Source organism: Bacillus rossius, chromosome 3 (genome assembly GCF_032445375.1).
Source record: "Bacillus rossius redtenbacheri isolate Brsri chromosome 3, Brsri_v3, whole genome shotgun sequence".
Taxonomy (NCBI): Eukaryota; Metazoa; Arthropoda; class Insecta; order Phasmatodea; family Bacillidae; genus Bacillus; species Bacillus rossius.
Window position 1 is genome coordinate 58036596 of NC_086332.1, and position 23265 is coordinate 58059860.

The 23265-nt window shown below is 37.4% G+C and overlaps 1 protein-coding gene across 1 annotated transcript in view; it reads right to left on the reverse strand.

Moving 5' to 3' along the window:
• Positions 1-701: 701 nt before the first annotated feature.
• Positions 702-23265, reverse strand: part of LOC134530755 (uncharacterized) — a 98110-nt gene continuing 75546 nt past the window's right edge. The window contains exon 10 of the mRNA XM_063365895.1: positions 702-4965. Within this exon, the coding sequence (XP_063221965.1) occupies positions 4528-4965 (438 nt within the window). The 3' untranslated portion in view covers positions 702-4527. The remainder of the gene's footprint in view (positions 4966-23265) is intronic.

The following is a 23265-nucleotide window of genomic DNA, read 5'->3' on the forward strand; positions in this document are numbered from 1 at the left end:
TTTAACTGTGTCACAGGGCACTGGTGTTGCTGTTATTTGCATCGTGGGGTTTCCTGCTGCGGGCAGGAGCCACTTATCTGCTTTGCAATTTGAACAGGGTCCAGGTTCACTTAATGCCAGGCTCCTATTACAGAGCGAGAGCAAGAAAAATAGAGAGAGCAAGAGCGCAAGAGAGCGAGAGAGAGAGAGAGCACAAGAGAGAGAGAGAGAGCATGAGAGAGTGCGAGAGTGCAAGAGAGAGTGCGTGTGTGTGTGTCTGGGGTCCATTCATTGACCACTCCCCAGGACTCAGCCAGGTTTGTGGCTAGGTCACAATGTGCTGCATCTCAGGTGGTTCCCCAGTTTTGGTCCTAAGAAGTATGTGGAAGAATAGAATCTACACTCAGTTTTGAGTTGTAGTGGCAGAAGATTGCAATAATTGTTACTTTCATTCCACTCTTTGGCCCATCTCTACTCACAACATTCGTGAGTTGCAATGCCAATCAATCATACTACCATCCAGCTTTAATCTTAATGTAACAGTAGACTAGGCAACTTGGTTTCTTCTGCTACATCACTAATTAATTACCTTCTTACTAAAATTAATACTATACCACCAGCATAAGACAACATAGTTTTCAGAAACAGTTAAAGAAATGGTATTTTTAGTAAGGCAAAAAAATTCAATTAAACAACACTGTAAACAAAGGAAAAAGAAAAATTAAAAAAATGAATTGTATACAAATAATAGTACCTTGGTTATACCATGCCAAATCTGGCCAATTACTGGCAAAGAGGGTGAAAATACCACAAGAATATTGTTACTATTTTTTAACTGTCCTAAATTTTACAGATTTCATGAATTTGCATTTTTTTAAATATATTAAGAAATGAAAAAAAATTCACTTTATTTGAAATTTTATTTTATAACAAATATATATTTTGAAGACTTAAAACCTCAAAACATAAGTTGATAAAATACTAACAAAAATATCTCAAAATTCAAAGCTACTCTTTAATTAAAGTCCAATAATATGAAATTAACATCAGCCATTATGTTTGATTGAAAAAATAAGTAAAAATATTATTTTTCAAATTCCAATAATTGTTGTATAAAGAACACCAAAAAGAGATTTTTTTAAGTAGACCTAATCTCTCTTATTACATAAAATGTTACAACTTTAACAAACAAATTAACTTTAAAAAACAGAACTTGTATATTTTGAAGTCATCTAGTAAAAACTACAGACAATTAAAAAAATAAATACATAAATTAAAAAAAAAAATGTTTCTAAACTTCAAGAGACAGCTAGTCTGAAAAAAGACACAACTCTGCTAACAGACACATTTCATTAAAAATAATATATAATTAACAGTGGAAATTGTGATTACTTATCATTAGTAAAATGTTTAGAAAATTTTTATACCAATTATACCAATATCTTTACTAAAGTCTAGATATTCAGTACACACATCTGTTTGTGTTGTAATGGTTAAAATTTTGAAGGAATAAAAATTATTTCTGATCTGAGAAAAAATTATTAAACTAAATTAAACTAGAGAAAATTAAAATTGAATCCAGCTATATAAAGTTATTGATCCTTTTTTTTTTATATACAAAAAAAGAACACAACCCATAATTTCCTGGTTTGCCATTTCCACTTCCAAAAGGGTTTTCATGATTTACTTCAAATTCATCAATCATGTTTAAAATACAAAAATTAAACTGTATGTAGGATCCCGAAAGTTATTACCACAGATAATTTGGACAATACTGTATCTCTGTATAACCAACATGGTGAATTTTGAAACATTTGCATTGGCATTAAAGAAGTGTGAAGACAATATGACATTGCACTTAATGGCCAATAAGTCACTAGGAATTCCGCTTACCTGGACATCTAGCCATATGTTATGAGAGGGTTTTACATGTTAAAATAATACAATATTTTCATTGTACATTTTTAAAAATCTATTAAGAAATGCAAATAAAAAATTCACAATATTTTAAATCTTATTTTATAACAAATATATATTTTGAAGACTTAAGACCTCAAACATAGTTGGCTGAATGGCACCATAACAGAAATACATGTATTGCTAAGTCTATGAGTAGGCAGGGGCATTAAGAGAACAATTATTTCGCTACTGTCAAGTTATTATTGTGAGGTTCCTCTCAGCTAACATGCTATTATAATTTAATATTGATCAGAATCCAATGTTGACCTTCAAATTTAAATCCCAGGAATATATATTCGTGGTTCATTATGACTGCAAGACTGCACTAATACTATCAAATCAAACAATTATGTAAATATATATGGACCTTGAGAAACACTTTCATGTACCTGTTTGTAAAATAGAAGTTATTATGAAGTGGCATGTCACTATGCATATACATAAACTTAATCGAAGGTGATGAAAATTATAAGTATTAAAGGAGCTGTTTCACTAAAGGATGGTCTGATGCAGAAATTGCCCCAGGCATGGACAGTGCCTGTCTTGATGATATTGTAAACACTACAGAATTTAGGTGGTCAGTTCACTGCACAACAAGAGTCTGCCCAGCAAAGGCATGAAATTTTAACTATTACATAAAATATTGAATTTATATACATAGGCAAGAAAAAGCTACCCATTAAAAGAGAATCAAGCTACACTGCAAATGGATTTTATGAATGTAATGACTGTGATGTCTCAAGGCAGCATAAATAAAGAGAGAAAGAGAGGAAGAGAAAGTGTATGTATAAATAAACATGCATGCACATGTACACCCACCCACACACCCACTTACATTTACGCACCCACTCTCACACACCCCTCCCCCCCAACACACCCCATACATCCCACTCACAATCATCCCTCCCCAAACAAACACACACAAAGAAAACTTTTTTTTAGCAAGTTTCACTCCTCATTATCCCTGCACATAACATGTGTAACAGTTAACCAAATAAAGTAGTCAGACATTTTGAAATAATTGAAGATTTTTGCTGCCATGTTTTTTACAATTGAAGAATTAAAAGTGTTGCAATTTTCATGTTACATTTTATTCCTTTAATTAATCAGTTATGTGTGGTCGATGACATTGCAGTTACAATTCAAGTTTGAAATAAAATAAATCACATTTCAATAATGAACGCTAATTATTCTTAAAGCCTAAAAAAAACTGTTGAATGCAAATTGGTATCTTTGGTTTATATTTCCTCCTATTTATCTTAGTTTCAACTATTTTTTTTTTTATTTTATAAGTTAGTTTTTAAAAACTTACATTTAGTTTTTTTTTTCACTTAAGGTACGGCACTGGCACACATGAGAAAAGGCATGTCGAATGAGCGGCGTGTAAGGGTTCTACCCGTACACTTCCGTAGTGAAGCACAAATACATCAGCTTGTGTGTGTATTATGTATACCTATAGATATACACATACATGCATACACACATATACATGCACAAACACATGCACACATACTATGCACACACACAAAGCACAAGTAATTTTGAAGAGTTGGTAATGCTGTTTGTATTTCAGGTGTATTACACAAAGCAAAACTTTGAAACTAAACAAAATACTTGATCATAAGAGCTATGCATTGCATATTTCATTGCTAAAAATCTTTAGTGAGATATGCCCAATTAAACTTATCAAATTAAGAATTATCAAATGATTGAGATCATCACACAGTTAAACAACAACCATGGAACTGTTACAAGTATGTACTGAATACCAACAAACTCAAACAAAGCAACAAGTGCCACTTGATTGCCTCCAATTTGAAGGTAAGAACATTGGATCACAGTACTGACTAACACTGGTACATCATTGGTAAGAATGTCATCTGCCGCCCAAGAAATAAGTGAATATTTAATTAATGGTGTTGATATACACCTGCTACTTTACACACGCTGCAATGGAAAAATTATTTTCAGAGGCATTATACTATCAAGGAACATAATGGTAGCTTTTCTTTGTTTTCGTACTTTTAAATCATTTCCTTTAAACTCAGAATTTTAAATTACAAACACCTCATTATGAAACAAGATAATCACTATAGACAATCTTAGATTTTGGAGTTTAGTTTTTTCCTTTTTCACATTATATTTGTAAAATGAAAACATGATCACTTGTCCTTTATGTAACTACAGAATGCTTTAAAATAAACCAACCATAAGTAAATAATAAAACGACAGTGCTTCAAGAATATAACCCTTTCCTATCAAGTAAGGACCTGGCACCCACTACATTATGATGCAATGTAAAAGAAACTTAAGTTCAAATCTTTATGATTCATAGAATGTATACCTTACTTCAGTCAGTTTACAATTTAATGTTACAATGTACATTTATACATAAATCATAGACCAAAAGTGTGTTTCTTTACTTGAATGAACAATCCAGTCTGGAACAACCATTCACTTCTGCTGGATTCAAAAATCCTGTTCACTCCACACGAGCCTGTTTGTGATCGGCACCACTCATCACGAGACAGCAGACGAACAGTGCCAGAGTGACCCGCCAGCCACGTGGAAACTCGAGAGCTGTCGAAATCAGAGGGGTCGATCACCTTCTGCCTGCTCAAGCACGCCCTGCGGCGGTGGGACGAAGGCTTGGAACATTTCATTCAGAAACACTTGGTTTGGACGCTGGTCCCCTTGGGGAGCCGGCCGCTGCACCACCGCCCCGCGTGGGTTGTTGGCGTCGGGATGCTCAACGATCCTTGGCAGAGGTGCAGGAGCGATCACGCGAAATGCGTGTTCCTCCGGAGCTTGTTGCAACACGTTGCGTGCATGCTGTATGCCCATTCCTCTGCGCAGGGCGACCAGTAGTCGCCGACGTCCTGGCACACGCAGACCAGCAGGTATGTCCTGGGGAGCTGGTATACGCTGGTCAACAGGTATGTCCGGGACATCTGGTATAGGTTGGCCAGGTATCATCTGGTTGATAAGCACTCGCTGTTGGCGATATTGCAGCAACATACGATGATGCTGAAAAAATAACAACATTCAAAAACCAAAATTTTAACTCTCAAAAGTACTCTCATAAATATATTTTTGTAGAACAGGGGAAAAAAAAAAAATTTCAACAGCATAATATTTTTACATGGGCACAATAAATTCTGAAACTGGAAAGTATAAACTAACACTACAAGTGAATGACTTTCGTCCCCACACCTTGCCAGGACCAGTCTTTATTTTCAGCAGCATTGTAACAAAAAAAAAAAAAAGACATGGTAATTAAAGTCTGCTTATTCATCAACAGCTGCTCTGACACACAAGGGGTGTGAGACCAAATTCAATCTAGTCACTGAGTTTTAAACCTTAAACCACAGAGTAATAAAACAAATTTAAGGAGTCGTGACAGTACAATAGAGTAGATAAAAATCATAGATCAAGATTATGTACATTTAATAACAACTCAAAACCACTGGGTGAATTCGTATCACAAAACATACTTTACAAATGGCAATGAACACCTTATAATGAATACTGTTAAAATAAATAATACTAAAATTACAAGACCAAATATACTAACTTAAATATACTGCATGTGTGACCCTGACCTTGCGCACAGAGGCCTCCGGCAGACAGATACATCATCATTCGTCTCTCTCTCTTTCTCTCTCATGCACACCTGTGCATTAGTGGTGTGCAAACACTCATAATTGAACACTATTTTGCTCACATACGTACACAAATATTTGAAATGTTTCTATGCTCAAATCAGCAAAAGAATAAAAGATTACCAAATAAAATCTACATATTAATAATTTAACCTAAAGGCTAAAACTTATAAATGTTTTATCTCATATCTTCTAGTTCATTCCAGCATCTTTTTAAAACCATCGCCAACCTCTGACCGTGCAGCAAAATTATATAATAGGTATAAAAAATTAACTTAAATTAGATAATGAAATAAGTTATTAATGTAATTAAATAAAGCTACATATGTAGGGAGTGGTGACTCTACGCCAGAGAACCACAAATAGATAAAGCATTGATACAATATCAAATGAGATTCCAGTGAAAGCTAAAATGACAACTCAGGAAGAGCAAATTCTCTGGCCAGCACCACGTACACGAGAAACAGATAGTAGCCACTGGTGAATTCAAAACATGGGTGTTAAATTAAAAGATTTTTAAAAAAATCACAAAAAATAGAAAAAAAATCACAATCCCCAAAATCACAAAAATCAGCAATCCCTCACTTAGCACAACTAATGTGTTCCAAAACCAAAAAAATTTTCATCTTATTCGAAATCGCGTTTATTCTGAACCATTAGTCTCCATAAATAGCAAGGCTAATTTATAATTTACTTAATATGATCTAAAATGTGTAGAAAAATATTATTAACGTAATATTAATGCATAGAATAACACCAGGCCTCAAAGTGGTTACATTCTAACAAAATAGTGGAAAAAGTGACTTTTCTGGTTAAAAAAGTGACAAAAAAGTGACAAAAAAGTGACTAAAAGTGACACAAAAAACTACCTACCTGTTAAAATGATGAAAATAAAATTATGCTATAATAAAATTAATTATCGTTTTAAAATTCACAATAACAACACTGTAAAACTATGACATAAAAAAAGAGATCCTACGTCTACATGCTCTTGGTACAGGAATCAAGTTGTTGGTCCATATTAACTCGAGTGAACCGATACTATTGTAGATATATTGAAAGAAGACAAATATAATAGGCACCTAATACTAAGCAATATACTTATATACACTTTTAAGTTCAAAGACTCATGTCCTTCAAGAAATATGTGTGATTTTTATAAAAAGTATTCTAAATCTTTGGTTTTTTTGAGAAAAAGTCGGATATAATCTTTGTTTTTCTCTTTTAGATAGTGTGTTCAACAGCTTCAACTTCTTGTTTTGTTTCATTTACCTCTTTCCTTACACTTAACACACCTTGCAACATGCCTTGTGCTAGCAAAATTTAACTCATGTTTTTCTGTTCAATTGCCTTCTTCAATCTTTTGTTCATTTCATCTAAGAGTTTATCTGAAGCTTTTTGTTTCTCCTGTTCTGTTTTTTACAAAATTTTCAATTTATGTTCTGCAGCCGTTATGGTTTCCTTCTCTTTAATTAATTATACTCTTTCTCTTTTCTTCCTCTGCAACTCTTTTGTCCTCCAACTCTGCTTTTGGTTTTGCTTCTTCTAATTCCTTATTTTTTATTTCCAAGTATGCCTGGTAACTTGCATGGGCACTGCGTGCCATAGCTAACAGTTCTTTTGTGATTGGAAATAGCTGTGGTTTCATCTCATACATCCTCATAGCACTCTTCACTACAGGGGCAGCATTTAATGTCCTTTCAGACATTGACCCTTTTTCTTCAGTCAAAACCCTACATGAAACTGAAAATCCACGCTCTACATCTGCATTGCCATGGGGTAGGGACAGCACAGCTTTAACAACTGTGCACACATTAGGATATTAGGATATTTCACCATACCTAAACTACTTTTGAGGTCGAAAAATTGTGCCCAATAATCATCAATACGACCATTACTGTTGCACCCTTTCTCATGCTGGAAAAGTTTCCACTCATCTTGTAGGACATCTGCAGGCCTCAAAGTGGTTACATTCTAACAAAATAGTGGAAAAAGTGACTTTTCTGGTTAAAAAAGTGACTAAAAAGTGACTAAAAGTGACACAAAAAACTACCTGTTAAAATGATGAAAATAACATTATACTATAATAAAATTAATTATTTTAAAATTCACAATAACAACACCGTAAAACTATGACATAAGAAAAAGAGATCCTACCTCTACATGCTCTTGGTACAGGAATCAAGCTGTTGGTACATATTAACACGAGTGAACCGATACTATTGTAGATATATTGAAAGAAGACAAATAACGAGCACAAACGTATCTGCCTAAACATTGCAAACAAGTACGAAAAAGTAATAATAGATACCTAATACTAAGCAATATACTTATATACATTTTTAAGTTCAAAGACTCATGACCTTCAAGAAATATGTGTGATTATTATAAAAGGTATTCTAAATCTTTGGTTTTTTTTGAAAAAAATTCGGATATAATCTTTGTTTTCCTCTTTTCGATAGTGTGTTGAACAGCTTCAACTTCTTGTTTTGTTTCATTTACCTCTTTCCTTACACTTAACACACCTTGCAACATGCCTTGTGCTAGCAAAATTTCACTCATGTTTTTCTGTTCAATTGCCTTCTTCAATCTTTTGTTCGTTTCATCTAAGAGTTTATCTGAAGCTTTTTGTTTCTCCTGTTCTGTTTTTTTCAAAATTTTCAATTTATGTTCTGCAGCCGTTATGGTTTCCTTCTCTTTAATTAATTATACTCTTTCTCTTTTCTTCCTCTGCAACTCTTTTGTCCTCCAACTCTGCTTTTGGTTTTGCTTCTTCTAATTCCTTATTTTTTATTTCCAAGTATGCCTGGTAACTTGCATGGGCACTGCGTGCCATAGCTAACAGTTCTTTTGTGATTGGAAATAGCTGTGGTTTCATCTCATACATCCTCATAGCACTCTTCACTACAGGGGCAGCATTTAATGTCCTTTCAGACATTGACCCTTTTTCTTCAGTCAAAACCCTACATGAAACTGAAAATCCACGCTCTACATCTGCATTGCCATGGGGTAGGGACAGCACAGCTTTAACAACTGTGCACACATTAGGATATTAGGATATTTCACCATACCTAAACTACTTTTGAGGTCGAAAAATTGTGCCCAATAATCATCAATACGACCATTACTGTTGCACCCTTTCTCATGCTGGAAAAGTTTCCACTCATCTTGTAGGACATCTGCAGGCCTCAAAGTGGTTACATTCTAACAAAATAGTGGAAAAAGTGACTTTTCTGGTTAAAAAAGTGACTAAAAAGTGACTAAAAGTGACACAAAAAACTACCTGTTAAAATGATGAAAATAACATTATACTATAATAAAATTAATTATTTTAAAATTCACAATAACAACACCGTAAAACTATGACATAAGAAAAAGAGATCCTACCTCTACATGCTCTTGGTACAGGAATCAAGCTGTTGGTACATATTAACACGAGTGAACCGATACTATTGTAGATATATTGAAAGAAGACAAATAACGAGCACAAACGTATCTGCCTAAACATTGCAAACAAGTACGAAAAAGTAATAATAGATACCTAATACTAAGCAATATACTTATATACATTTTTAAGTTCAAAGACTCATGACCTTCAAGAAATATGTGTGATTATTATAAAAGGTATTCTAAATCTTTGGTTTTTTTTGAAAAAAATTCGGATATAATCTTTGTTTTCCTCTTTTCGATAGTGTGTTGAACAGCTTCAACTTCTTGTTTTGTTTCATTTACCTCTTTCCTTACACTTAACACACCTTGCAACATGCCTTGTGCTAGCAAAATTTCACTCATGTTTTTCTGTTCAATTGCCTTCTTCAATCTTTTGTTCGTTTCATCTAAGAGTTTATCTGAAGCTTTTTGTTTCTCCTGTTCTGTTTTTTTCAAAATTTTCAATTTATGTTCTGCAGCCGTTATGGTTTCCTTCTCTTTAATTAATTATACTCTTTCTCTTTTCTTCCTCTGCAACTCTTTTGTCCTCCAACTCTGCTTTTGGTTTTGCTTCTTCTAATTCCTTATTTTTTATTTCCAAGTATGCCTGGTAACTTGCATGGGCACTGCGTGCCATAGCTAACAGTTCTTTTGTGATTGGAAATAGCTGTGGTTTCATCTCATACATCCTCATAGCACTCTTCACTACAGGGGCAGCATTTAATGTCCTTTCAGACATTGACCCTTTTTCTTCAGTCAAAACCCTACATGAAACTGAAAATCCACGCTCTACATCTGCATTGCCATGGGGTAGGGACAGCACAGCTTTAACAACTGTGCACACATTAGGATATTAGGATATTTCACCATACCTAAACTACTTTTGAGGTCGAAAAATTGTGCCCAATAATCATCAATACGACCATTACTGTTGCACCCTTTCTCATGCTGGAAAAGTTTCCACTCATCTTGTAGGACATCTGCAGGCCTCAAAGTGGTTACATTCTAACAAAATAGTGGAAAAAGTGACTTTTCTGGTTAAAAAAGTGACTAAAAAGTGACTAAAAGTGACACAAAAAACTACCTGTTAAAATGATGAAAATAACATTATACTATAATAAAATTAATTATTTTAAAATTCACAATAACAACACCGTAAAACTATGACATAAGAAAAAGAGATCCTACCTCTACATGCTCTTGGTACAGGAATCAAGCTGTTGGTACATATTAACACGAGTGAACCGATACTATTGTAGATATATTGAAAGAAGACAAATAACGAGCACAAACGTATCTGCCTAAACATTGCAAACAAGTACGAAAAAGTAATAATAGATACCTAATACTAAGCAATATACTTATATACATTTTTAAGTTCAAAGACTCATGACCTTCAAGAAATATGTGTGATTATTATAAAAGGTATTCTAAATCTTTGGTTTTTTTTGAAAAAAATTCGGATATAATCTTTGTTTTCCTCTTTTCGATAGTGTGTTGAACAGCTTCAACTTCTTGTTTTGTTTCATTTACCTCTTTCCTTACACTTAACACACCTTGCAACATGCCTTGTGCTAGCAAAATTTCACTCATGTTTTTCTGTTCAATTGCCTTCTTCAATCTTTTGTTCGTTTCATCTAAGAGTTTATCTGAAGCTTTTTGTTTCTCCTGTTCTGTTTTTTTCAAAATTTTCAATTTATGTTCTGCAGCCGTTATGGTTTCCTTCTCTTTAATTAATTATACTCTTTCTCTTTTCTTCCTCTGCAACTCTTTTGTCCTCCAACTCTGCTTTTGGTTTTGCTTCTTCTAATTCCTTATTTTTTATTTCCAAGTATGCCTGGTAACTTGCATGGGCACTGCGTGCCATAGCTAACAGTTCTTTTGTGATTGGAAATAGCTGTGGTTTCATCTCATACATCCTCATAGCACTCTTCACTACAGGGGCAGCATTTAATGTCCTTTCAGACATTGACCCTTTTTCTTCAGTCAAAACCCTACATGAAACTGAAAATCCACGCTCTACATCTGCATTGCCATGGGGTAGGGACAGCACAGCTTTAACAACTGTGCACACATTAGGATATTAGGATATTTCACCATACCTAAACTACTTTTGAGGTCGAAAAATTGTGCCCAATAATCATCAATACGACCATTACTGTTGCACCCTTTCTCATGCTGGAAAAGTTTCCACTCATCTTGTAGGACATCTGCAGGCCTCAAAGTGGTTACATTCTAACAAAATAGTGGAAAAAGTGACTTTTCTGGTTAAAAAAGTGACTAAAAAGTGACTAAAAGTGACACAAAAAACTACCTGTTAAAATGATGAAAATAACATTATACTATAATAAAATTAATTATTTTAAAATTCACAATAACAACACCGTAAAACTATGACATAAGAAAAAGAGATCCTACCTCTACATGCTCTTGGTACAGGAATCAAGCTGTTGGTACATATTAACACGAGTGAACCGATACTATTGTAGATATATTGAAAGAAGACAAATAACGAGCACAAACGTATCTGCCTAAACATTGCAAACAAGTACGAAAAAGTAATAATAGATACCTAATACTAAGCAATATACTTATATACATTTTTAAGTTCAAAGACTCATGACCTTCAAGAAATATGTGTGATTATTATAAAAGGTATTCTAAATCTTTGGTTTTTTTTGAGAAAAAGTCGGATATAATCTTTGTTTTCCTCTTTTCGATAGTGTGTTGAACAGCTTCAACTTCTTGTTTTGTTTCATTTACCTCTTTCCTTACACTTAACACACCTTGCAACATGCCTTGTGCTAGCAAAATTTCACTCATGTATTTCTGTTCAATTGCCTTCTTCAATCTTTTGTTCGTTTCATCTAAGAGTTTATCTGAAGCTTTTTGTTTCTCCTGTTCTGTTTTTTTCAAAATTTTCAATTTATGTTCTGCAGCCGTTATGGTTTCCTTCTCTTTAATTAATTATACTCTTTCTCTTTTCTTCCTCTGCAACTCTTTTGTCCTCCAACTCTGCTTTTGGTTTTGCTTCTTCTAATTCCTTATTTTTTATTTCCAAGTATGCCTGGTAACTTGCATGGGCACTGCGTGCCATAGCTAACAGTTCTTTTGTGATTGGAAATAGCTGTGGTTTCATCTCATACATCCTCATAGCACTCTTCACTACAGGGGCAGCATTTAATGTCCTTTCAGACATTGACCCTTTTTCTTCAGTCAAAACCCTACATGAAACTGAAAATCCACGCTCTACATCTGCATTGCCATGGGGTAGGGACAGCACAGCTTTAACAACTGTGCACACATTAGGATATTAGGATATTTCACCATACCTAAACTACTTTTGAGGTCGAAAAATTGTGCCCAATAATCATCAATACGACCATTACTGTTGCACCCTTTCTCATGCTGGAAAAGTTTCCACTCATCTTGTAGGACATCTGCAGGCCTCAAAGTGGTTACATTCTAACAAAATAGTGGAAAAAGTGACTTTTCTGGTTAAAAAAGTGACTAAAAAGTGACTAAAAGTGACACAAAAAACTACCTGTTAAAATGATGAAAATAACATTATACTATAATAAAATTAATTATTTTAAAATTCACAATAACAACACCGTAAAACTATGACATAAGAAAAAGAGATCCTACCTCTACATGCTCTTGGTACAGGAATCAAGCTGTTGGTACATATTAACACGAGTGAACCGATACTATTGTAGATATATTGAAAGAAGACAAATAACGAGCACAAACGTATCTGCCTAAACATTGCAAACAAGTACGAAAAAGTAATAATAGATACCTAATACTAAGCAATATACTTATATACATTTTTAAGTTCAAAGACTCATGACCTTCAAGAAATATGTGTGATTATTATAAAAGGTATTCTAAATCTTTGGTTTTTTTTGAGAAAAAGTCGGATATAATCTTTGTTTTCCTCTTTTCGATAGTGTGTTGAACAGCTTCAACTTCTTGTTTTGTTTCATTTACCTCTTTCCTTACACTTAACACACCTTGCAACATGCCTTGTGCTAGCAAAATTTCACTCATGTTTTTCTGTTCAATTGCCTTCTTCAATCTTTTGTTCGTTTCATCTAAGAGTTTATCTGAAGCTTTTTGTTTCTCCTGTTCTGTTTTTTTCAAAATTTTCAATTTATGTTCTGCAGCTGTTATGGTTTCCTTCTCTTTAATCATACTTTTTCTCTTTTCTTCCTCTGCAACTCTTTTGTCCTCCAACTCTGCTTTTTGTTTTGCTTCTTCTTCTAATTCATTCTTTTTTCTTTCCAAGTATGCCTGGTAACTTGCATGGGCACTGCGTGCCATAGCTAACAGTTCTTTTGTGATTGGAAATAGCTGTGGTTTCATCTCATACATCCTCATGGCACTCTTCACTGCAAGGGCAGCATTTAATGTCCTTTCAGACATTGACCCTTTTTCTTCAGTCAAAAACCTACATGAAACTGAAAATCCACGCTCTACATCGGCATTGCCATGTGGTAGGGACAGCACAGCTTTAACAACTGCGCACACATTAGGATATTTCACCATACCTAAACTACTTTTGAGGTCAAAAAATTGTGCCCAGTAATCATCAATACGACCATTACTGTTGCACCCTTTCTCATGCTGGAAAAGTTTCCACTCATCTTGTAGGACATCTGCATCAATATCCATAGGCAGGGCCTTCAAAACAGCAACAATGTCCAAACAACTTCGCTGAGAATTTTTCTCTTCTGGCTGAAGGAAACGGAGATGTTTGAGCAGTGGCTTTGTTCTCAAAGAAGATTTGGCAAGGATGTAGGAGCAGGCTTGCACAAAATGTTTCTGAGCCAAAAACATAAATTCCAGACGGTCTCTCTCAGCCAACTGCAAAGAATAAATCAATGTTTCCTTAGTGCTGAAATACAGACAAGTACTGGACTAAAATGCAAAGTCCAAATACAACAATATTACATAATCTGTTTAACACAAAAAATTGTACCTAATACATATAAAATTCTTAGGTGCTTAACTGAAATATTTAACTATTTTAAAACACCTACATCCTTTCACCACCTACTTTAAGTACAAACTTTAATCATAAAAATAACTTACAACTGTTAAACATGCAAAGAAAATAAACTGTACGCGTAGTAAAATGAGAACACACCTTTGACAGTTCCTTGGAAACATTTTCAGACACTTGAATTTTGCTGGAAGGGAGAATATGTTCTGATTTCAGTATTTCCTCACTCATTCCAAATACCTTCAGTGAAGCAGGTTTACAAACTTTACCCATCAGCATCTTGGTCAATGTGCAAAGTTCATCATACATTACATGTATCATTGGCGCTTCTTCTTGAAACACTCCTGTAAAACGAGTGAACAAGTGGGCACTCGAACAGACAAATAATAGTTCAGCCTTCATTGTATTTTGTTTCAATAGTTCTGCTATCATTTTGTACTTACTGCTCTTACCAAGCTCACTCCTTTTCTTGGGAACAAATGACAAGAAGTATTTCAAAACAACTTCCCACTGTTCTATCAGACGCATAGCTGCTCCTTCCAATGAAAGCCACCTTGACGATACATGTTTAATGAAGTTGTGCTGAGGAACATTCATTTCTGTTTGCAATGTACACAAATCTTCACACCTTGATGGCCAGCCACTAAAAAAATCATGGATTGATGTCACCAACTCAGATGCACTTTCTCCTAATTGTGAAATGCCACTTAAAAATGCATTGTGAAGCAAATGTATGTTACATGTGCCAATGTTAAAAAGGTTCTTGTTCCTGATGGCAATCAACTCGTCATTCATTAGCCGCTCAACTTTTTTGTTTACATTAGGGCCATCACTACCAAGAGCAACTAATTTTTGACGGGGCAATGATGCATCATCCAAAGCTGTGTTAATCTTCTCAACAAGAACTTCCCCTGTAGCCGAGCCAATGAAAAAGGTCTGAAGATGGTGGCAGACAATCTGTTTTTTCCTTTCAGACCAATATCTGACAGCAACCTGGAGTTCCTTGCGGTTGGCATTGTTCGTGGTTTCATCATAACAGATGCTGTAATATACCCCAGACATATCTTCCACAAGGAGTTTCTTGACATGTGGAGCCAAGGCATCGGTGAGAAGGTATCTTGCTTTGGTGCTTGACAAACTGAAATTTTCAGACAATTTCAAGCCACAATGGGTTCCAAACATACAATCAAAAAGTTCAGAGATACCGTCACATGAATTGAACGAATAATTTGAAGAAACACATTTCAAAATCCAATAAAGTTCTGCAGCTTTATAATTTTCACACACACTGAACAGTTGTAAAATCTTGCTTGGAACAACTACATTTTCATCTAATGTACTACTGGATGCAGTTGAGTAACTTGGCCTCACAGCAGCAAGTCTCAGCTGACTTCGGTGCAACTTTATTTCCGATAAGGTCTTGTGACGCACTGAACTAGCATGCTGAGAAATGGCCTGAAATCCTTTATCAACATTAAATGTTACATTGCACAAAACACAAAAAACTTCACGATCAGTATGTCTTCTTGCCCATTCCTTGATCACGAAGCCATTTTCATCCTTCCTTTCAAGCCACTCAACATGGAGTTTGCACTTTCCCATCGCTATTAAGTACGCTACACTGGCATTTTTGCCTATTGATAATTGTTGAAAATTCACGTAATTTTTCAAAATTGATGAGTTATATGCATGTTTTCACACATATTTTCACTGCACAATCACTTCGATAAATAAATTCCACACGAAATACTACAAAGGTACCGGCGAAACACTACACTTGCACATGCCGTAGAAAGGAGAGACTGGAACTAAAGATAGGCCGGCTCGCAACCTCTCATATGACAGAGTCTAGCGGCAGCACCGCTACTACTCCTGCAACTGGCTGCAAATGCCGCACCGCTCACGCTCGTTCCGGGGCCGGCGGCGCGATCCCGCAACGGGAAGCCTTCTTTTCACTGACGAGAGAGCAAAACGTCCACAAACAGTCTTGTGGCTTTTTTATACTGGAGAAAAAAAGCGCGTAAAAATAAAAAACATCCAGGGGGTAGGCGCTCCCGATCGGCCAACTTCGGAAAGGCTCGGCATTTGCAGCCAGTTGCAGGAAGTAGCGGTGTTGCCGCTAGACTCTTGTCTCATATGCGCTTCCCTCTTTGTTATAAGACGCTGTTGCCAAACACACGCCCAAAAACAGACAAAGGGGCCCGCCTCGTCAGGGGTGTATGTGTGTTAGTGAGGCGGGATGATAAGCGCGACGCTCGCTGGTATTTATAGCGCGGTATAGCCTCTAAGCGCAAGTCTCTGAACTGGCGCGCATTCGTCTCGTCGTCACAGGATAACTGTGAAATTTGAGCAGTGACCGTAACATTATATGGCGGAGAAATGAAGATACAGTTGTTATGCAAGTCCCTTAAGTTCTTTCAAGAATCTGTACTGATTGTTTTATGCTTAAAAATTACTCTGAAAACACGCGTTTTAGCCATTTTAACGCTTCTAAAAATACCGTTTAAAAACTTAATCCGAAATTAAAAGTACTTTTCGGTCCTCAGCGAACTCTTAAATGCTATTCGTAAATTGGCCCCACTCGGATATCTTGAGTAGTTTTGAAATCGCGTTGTTTTTCCTGAAGCTCTGCGCACCGTATGTGTGACCAGGTAGGCGGGGCCCTTAACATTGGCACTGACGGCATTTTCTTCTAAGCGGAATGAAGATCTATATCATATATACGTGCCTGAAAATGTTGTAAAATGCGGGAAAGTGTAAAATAAGGGAAATGTATACAAAATCCTTTTTTTTTTTTTTGCTCAGAGAACTGTAATATGATACAACCTAAATGCATCGTACACATAATAATTCATTATGAGGGCCTGAAACCTATTTAAAAATAATTATTAACATTATATCCCATATTTACATTCGGTACAGAGTATAGATAAGTATTTCATACTTTCATACTTTATTAATAAAAAATATCTCAAAGCATAAGGAATGTGAACAAAAAATAACGAATAAACCGTGTTTTATCGCTTAAGAAACAGAAAACCATAACACGAACGTGAGTTGTAAATAAACGCATAACCATGCAATGACTATGAAAGAGTGCTGGCAATCAGTTGTATTTAAAAGCGCTCTAGCGCTCTCGTATGTAATCGGCGAGCTATCAATATCGATATTTCACTACCTGCGCGCGCTCTATACGGTAGTCAACATAACCAAACAGGAATGATGTCGACAGGCGCTGGTTACGTTTTTATAAGCAGTATACAGCGGCGAAGAAGACATTACAGATGAAGTTATTACTTTTAAAAACGGCTTCATAAGATGACTTATACAACAGAAAACTTATTGTTACTATTAATTAAAAAAGTAAGCGGTAATATGCGAAAGAACAGCGTAAATTGCAGGAAGCAGATTATAGGCGCATTGTAAACTACGGGAATTAATTGCATTGTATCAAATGAGGATAAAACGGGTCCAAAAAAAACTGGTGAAAATAACGGGAAAACGTAAAAAGCGGTAACGTAAAATCGGGGTTTTACTGAAATTTTGTTTATAAGAACATGAGAATACCAACCAAATATGTGAAAAAAAGTGGAAAAAGTGACCAGTTACTGGAAAAATTAACTTTTAGTGACAATGACAACAAAAAGTGACTTTTAGTGGAAAAAGTGACCGACTTCGAGGCCTGCATCTGCAATATCCATAGGCAGGGCCTTCAAAACAGCAACAATGTCCAAACAACTCCGCTGAGAACTTTTCTCTTCTGGCTGAAGGGAACGGAGATGTTTGAGCAGTGGCTTTGTTCTCAAAGAAGATTTGGCAAAAAATGTTTCTGAGCCAAAAACATAAATTCCAGATGGTCTCTCTCAGCCAACTGCAAAGAATAAAGGAATGTTTCCTTAGTGCTGAAATACAGACAAGTACTGGACTAAAATGCAAAGTCCAAATACAACAATAGTAAATAATCTGTTTAGTACAAAAAAATGTACCTAATACAGTAAACTCCCGGTATATCGCGCCCCGATTGATCGCGGAATCGGGTATATCGCGGGTCAAACCATGTCCCCCAGTCAGAAATGAATAATAATAATGGAATAAATGGTTGACAGCCGATTAGGATAATTTTGCGTTGTAACTAACAAACTAAGCATCGGGCAGAAAAAAGCCTAGGCGTAGAAAATGTCCGCAGTAAAATTCTAAACAAGATATCTCCGTACATTATTCCTCTATCTTGTAGGGTTTTCAAATTATGGTCCAATCCAGCCCAGTGATATTTTCTGAAACACTAGTTCTTAACGTCGCTTTATCTCACAAATGAAGCATCGGACAGGGGACCTGATAAAGCCCACCTTCCAGCGACATTGTCCAGCGTGACTCGGCTGGGGATTGATGTTGGATAGGCTTGGTTGTCGGCAAGCGCTGGGTAGGGAGAGGCGAGCCGAGAATATGGAGAGAGGTAGAGATTAGAGCGGGCAGAAACTTGTCGAGGGGGAGTGGGGGAGGGAATGTGTTCACGCAGCACACAGGCAGAGCATGAGTCACTTGACTGAGCAGCGTCCCTGCGTACAAGGCAAAATCAGGTAGTCCGGTGTTTAAAATTCCACTCCAGAATCTTAATTGGTACTTTACTGGACATCTGTATATAAATGTTTTGTTACAACTTAAACCTACAGACGTAATATTATTGGGTAATTCATTGTATTATACAAGTTCATCTTTTTACTTTGGTATAATGTTTTAACATTAAATAGTAAAGTAAATCGGCTAGCGTATTTTTAATCTTTGCCCAGGAATTCCCAGTGGTCCAATATTTACTTGAACCATACTGTACCACTTTTGCCGTGAGGTAGTAAACAAGTCCCGGAAATGTTTATGTGTAGCGGTCTCCCGACCTTTAAACAGAGGCTGGGGAATATAACACTTGCCGATCCGAGCCACACACACTCAGCAACTCGACACAGCTTTTGGTGAAATAAGTAAAGACAAAGTTTAACACGGTTTTTAATACGGTGTCACTGATTGCGCTAAAATTAAATTGGCGCAATTTTTGTTTCCCACATGTGACCATTTATAATTTACTGTAAGCATGGGTAATAAAGTTTAACCACTTGACACGAAAGACGATTCTTTATTTTTTATTGTACGAATGCTAGAATCGTTTTTTTCCTGTATCTGCGGCCTGCTTCTACAAAAGACAAGCTATCTGTAAGTAAATCTAGAATTTTTATTTTGTCAATCAAACTCGGTACTTTGCGATTCATATTCGGTTTGAAGTATCACTACGGCCTTTCTTTTTAGAAGACTTTGACCACAGAATCGTGTGTAACCGCACACACTGCGCTTACTTTGTTACGGACACTGACGAAGCAGATACTGTGGCTAACACCACGAGACTGGCAGCAGCAGCTTGTGTGCCGCACATGTGTATGGCGGCGTGTGGCGCGCTCGTAGGCCGTGCGACAAACTGTGCGCGGCACGCGGAAAAATAAAAACAATTCAACATTTAATATTTATCTTTAAAATTTATTATTTTTATTTTTTCACCCGTGTTTAGTGGAAACTGCGGATGCAAAGTCCGCACAAAGGCGGGCCGTCTATACTGTGCGTGCTTGCCGACCTATTAGAACACAGGCGGTGTTTTATGCCTTTTGACCTTGGTCACATCGAAACATCGCGGTTATGCAACAACGCGGGTAAAAGTTATGTCCCCCGACAACCGCGTTAAATAGGGAGTGTACTGTACATATAAAATTCTTAGGTACATTAACTGAAATATTTAACTATTTTAAAACACCTACTTCCTTTCACCACCTACTTTAATTACTAACTTTAAGCAGGTTTACAAACTTTACCCATCAGCATCTTGGTCAATGTGCAAAGTTTATCATAAATTACATGTATCATTGGCGCTTCTTGAAACACTCGTGTAAAACGAGTGAACAAGTGGGCACTCGAACAGACAAATAATAGTTCAGCCTTCATTGTATTTTGTTTCAATAGTTCTGCTATCATTTTGTACTTAATGCTCTTACTGAGCTCACTCCTTTTCTTGGGAACAAATGACAAGAAGTATTTCAAAACAACTTCCCACTGTTCAATCAGATGGGTGGGAGTGGACTTGACCTATCTGGCAGTGGCACTGCAGGTCAGGTACCCGGGCCTAAAAACGGGCTGTAAACTGCTCGGCGAGGTTTCCCCTTTAGCCCAGTAGTCGGTGAGGAGATTCAGGCAACCCCGAGGTGTCCTCTGCCTGCCCTGAGGTTTCCACACACCGATAGGAAGGTGATTGCTCTTTTGAGGTGTCGGAACTGTTGCCGGTTCTAGTATCCGAGACATGACCCAACAAGTCCGCGGTAAGGGTGTGTGATGTGATTATATAGCCTCTCCACATCAAGTGGCAACCCTCTGCCTCCACGTTGGCACCACTGTTGGGGGAGGATCGTGGTGACTAAGTTGGGAGGGTTCCCCAACCTCTGGTCACAGCACCTCTAACTAAAGAGGGCAATGCCGGGTCAAACTCTGCTTCAGTGCATCCTCAATTGCATGTATGAGACCGATAATGGCGGAAGGGCTGAATCTGCGGGCAACAGCAGATGCGATAGAAACCTTTCCGGGGGGTTCGACGGCCGAGCCTCGGTGCATCGGTCCCCAAAGGGCCCCATCGTGAATGGATCAGGCCCCAAGGTAAAGGAAGGACTGGGTATGGTGGTTATGGTGTCGGGCGACCGGGCCTAAAAACGGGCTGTAAACTGCTCGGCGAGGTTTCCCCTTTAGCCCAGTAGTCGGTGGAGGTACTGAGGCAACCCCCAGGTGCCTCCTGCCCGGGCACTGTAGTTGCCATTTTCCAGCTGGGGCTGACGGCGGTCGTCGCCCGACGAGTGCAGTCGCATCCGGGCCTTAACCGGCTGTAAACCCGTCGGGCCAAGGTACGGCGGGTCGGAGGGTTTTCCGAGGCGACGAGGACACCCCGTGGCTGCACTCTGAAGAGTGATGGTCTGGTCAAGCTACCGGCGAACAGTCTGCCGAGTAGACCAAAAGTTGGTCGTAGTACGGGGAGAATCCACCATGTTTGAATGGTGCCCTGCTGAGGTTTCCTCAAAGGCCCAGGATTCTTGTTGGGTAGGACTCGTACATGGGAGTGGTGCTCCGAGTGCTTTAGGGGCAGGTATCAGGGTTCCCTAGCCCTTTGACGTTTTGACGTTGTGAGCGACGAGGACAGCTCCGGTTACCAGCCTGGACAGCTGGAAGAGGTTGGGTAGGCCTCCACCGGACTGCGAGTTCGCTGGGTGATTGAGGAGTCCCAGTGTGAGGCGGGGGACTGGGGTAGGCGCCAGAAGTGATGACAACTCCAGAGGGCTAAGGGAGCATCCAACTTGCTGGTGAGCTGAGTGGAGTAGGGGGCCGGAGGTGGTGCATAAGCTGGGATGGGTAGCCTCAGTCTCTTTGCATAGCCAAAAGCTCTAATGCTCTTCCTGGTTGCGTATGCGGCGTATCCGCATCCATACCCATGGGGGCCCCAGGGCGGCAGGGCCAAACGGCTAAGAGCGCTGGGTCAACAAAGAAAAGGGGAAACCCCTGTGACTGTCTAAATTTGTTAAATCAGACGCATAGCTGCTCCTTCCAATGAAAGCCACATTGACGATACATGTTTAATGAAGTTGTGCTGAGGAACATTCATTTCTGTTTGCAATGTACACAAATCTTCACACCTTGATGGCCAGCCACTAAAACAATTATGGATTGATGTCACCAACTCAGATGCACTTTCTCCTAATTGTGAAATGCCACTTAAAAATGCATTGTGAAGCAAATGTATGTTAAATGTGCCAATGTTAAAAAGATTCTTGTTCCTGATGGCAATCAACTCGTCATTCATTAGCCGCTCAACTTTTTTGTTTACATTAGGGCCATCACTACCAACAGCAACTAATTTTTGATGGGGCAATGATGCATCATCCAAAGCTGTGTTAATCTTCTCAACAAGAACTTTCCCTGTAGCCGAGCAAAATGAAAAAGGTCTGAAGATGGTGGCCTACAATCTGTTTTTTCCTTTCAGACCAATATCTGACAGCAACCTGAAGTTCCTTGCGGTTGGCATTGTTCGTGGTTTCATCATAACAGATGCTGTAATATACCACAGACATATCTTCCACAAGGAGTTTCTTGACATGTGGAGCCAAGGCATCAGTGAGAAGGTATCTTGCTTTGGTGCTTGACAAACTGAAATTTTCAGACACTTTCAAGCCACAATGGGTTCCAAACATACAATCAGAAAGTTCAGAGATACAGTCACATGAATTGAACGAATAATTTGAAGAAACACATTTCAAAATTCAAAAAAGTTCTGCAGCTTTAAAATTTTCACACACACTGAACAGTTGTAAAATCTTGCTTGGAACAACTACATTTTCATCTAATGTACTACTGGATGCAGTTGAGTAACTTGGCCTCACAGCAGCAAGTCTCAGCTGACTTCGGTGCAACTTTGTTTCCGATAAGGTCTTGTGGCGCACTGAACTAGCATGCTGAGAAATGGCCTGAAATCCTTTATCAACATTAAATGTTACACTGCACAAAACACAAAAAACTTCACGATCAGTATGTTTTCTTGCCCATTCCTTGATCACGAAGCCATTTTCATCCTTCATTTCAAGCCACTCAACATGGAGTTTGCACTTTCCCATCGCTATTAAGTACGCTATGCTGGCATTTTTACCCATTGATAATTGTTGCAAATTCATGTAATTTTTCAAAATTGATGAGTTATGTGCATGTTTTCACACATATTTTCACTTCACAATCACTTCGATAAATAAATTCCACATGCAATACTACAAATGTATCGACGAAACACTACCCTCGCACATGCCGTAGAAAGGAGAGACTGGAACTAAAGATAGGCCGGCTCGCAACCTCTCATATGTGCTTCCCTCTTTGTTACAAGGCGCTGTTACCAAACACACGCCCACAAACAGACATTTAACTCTGGCACTGATGGCATTTTCTTCTAAGTGGAATGAATATATATATATATATATATATATATATATATATATATATATATATATATATATATATACATACATACATACACACACACACACACACACACACACGCGAACACACACACACACACATATATATGTGCGCCTGAAAATGTTGTAAAATAAGGGAAAGTGTAAAATAAGGGAAATGTATACCAAATCTTTTTTTTTGCTCAGAGAACTGTAA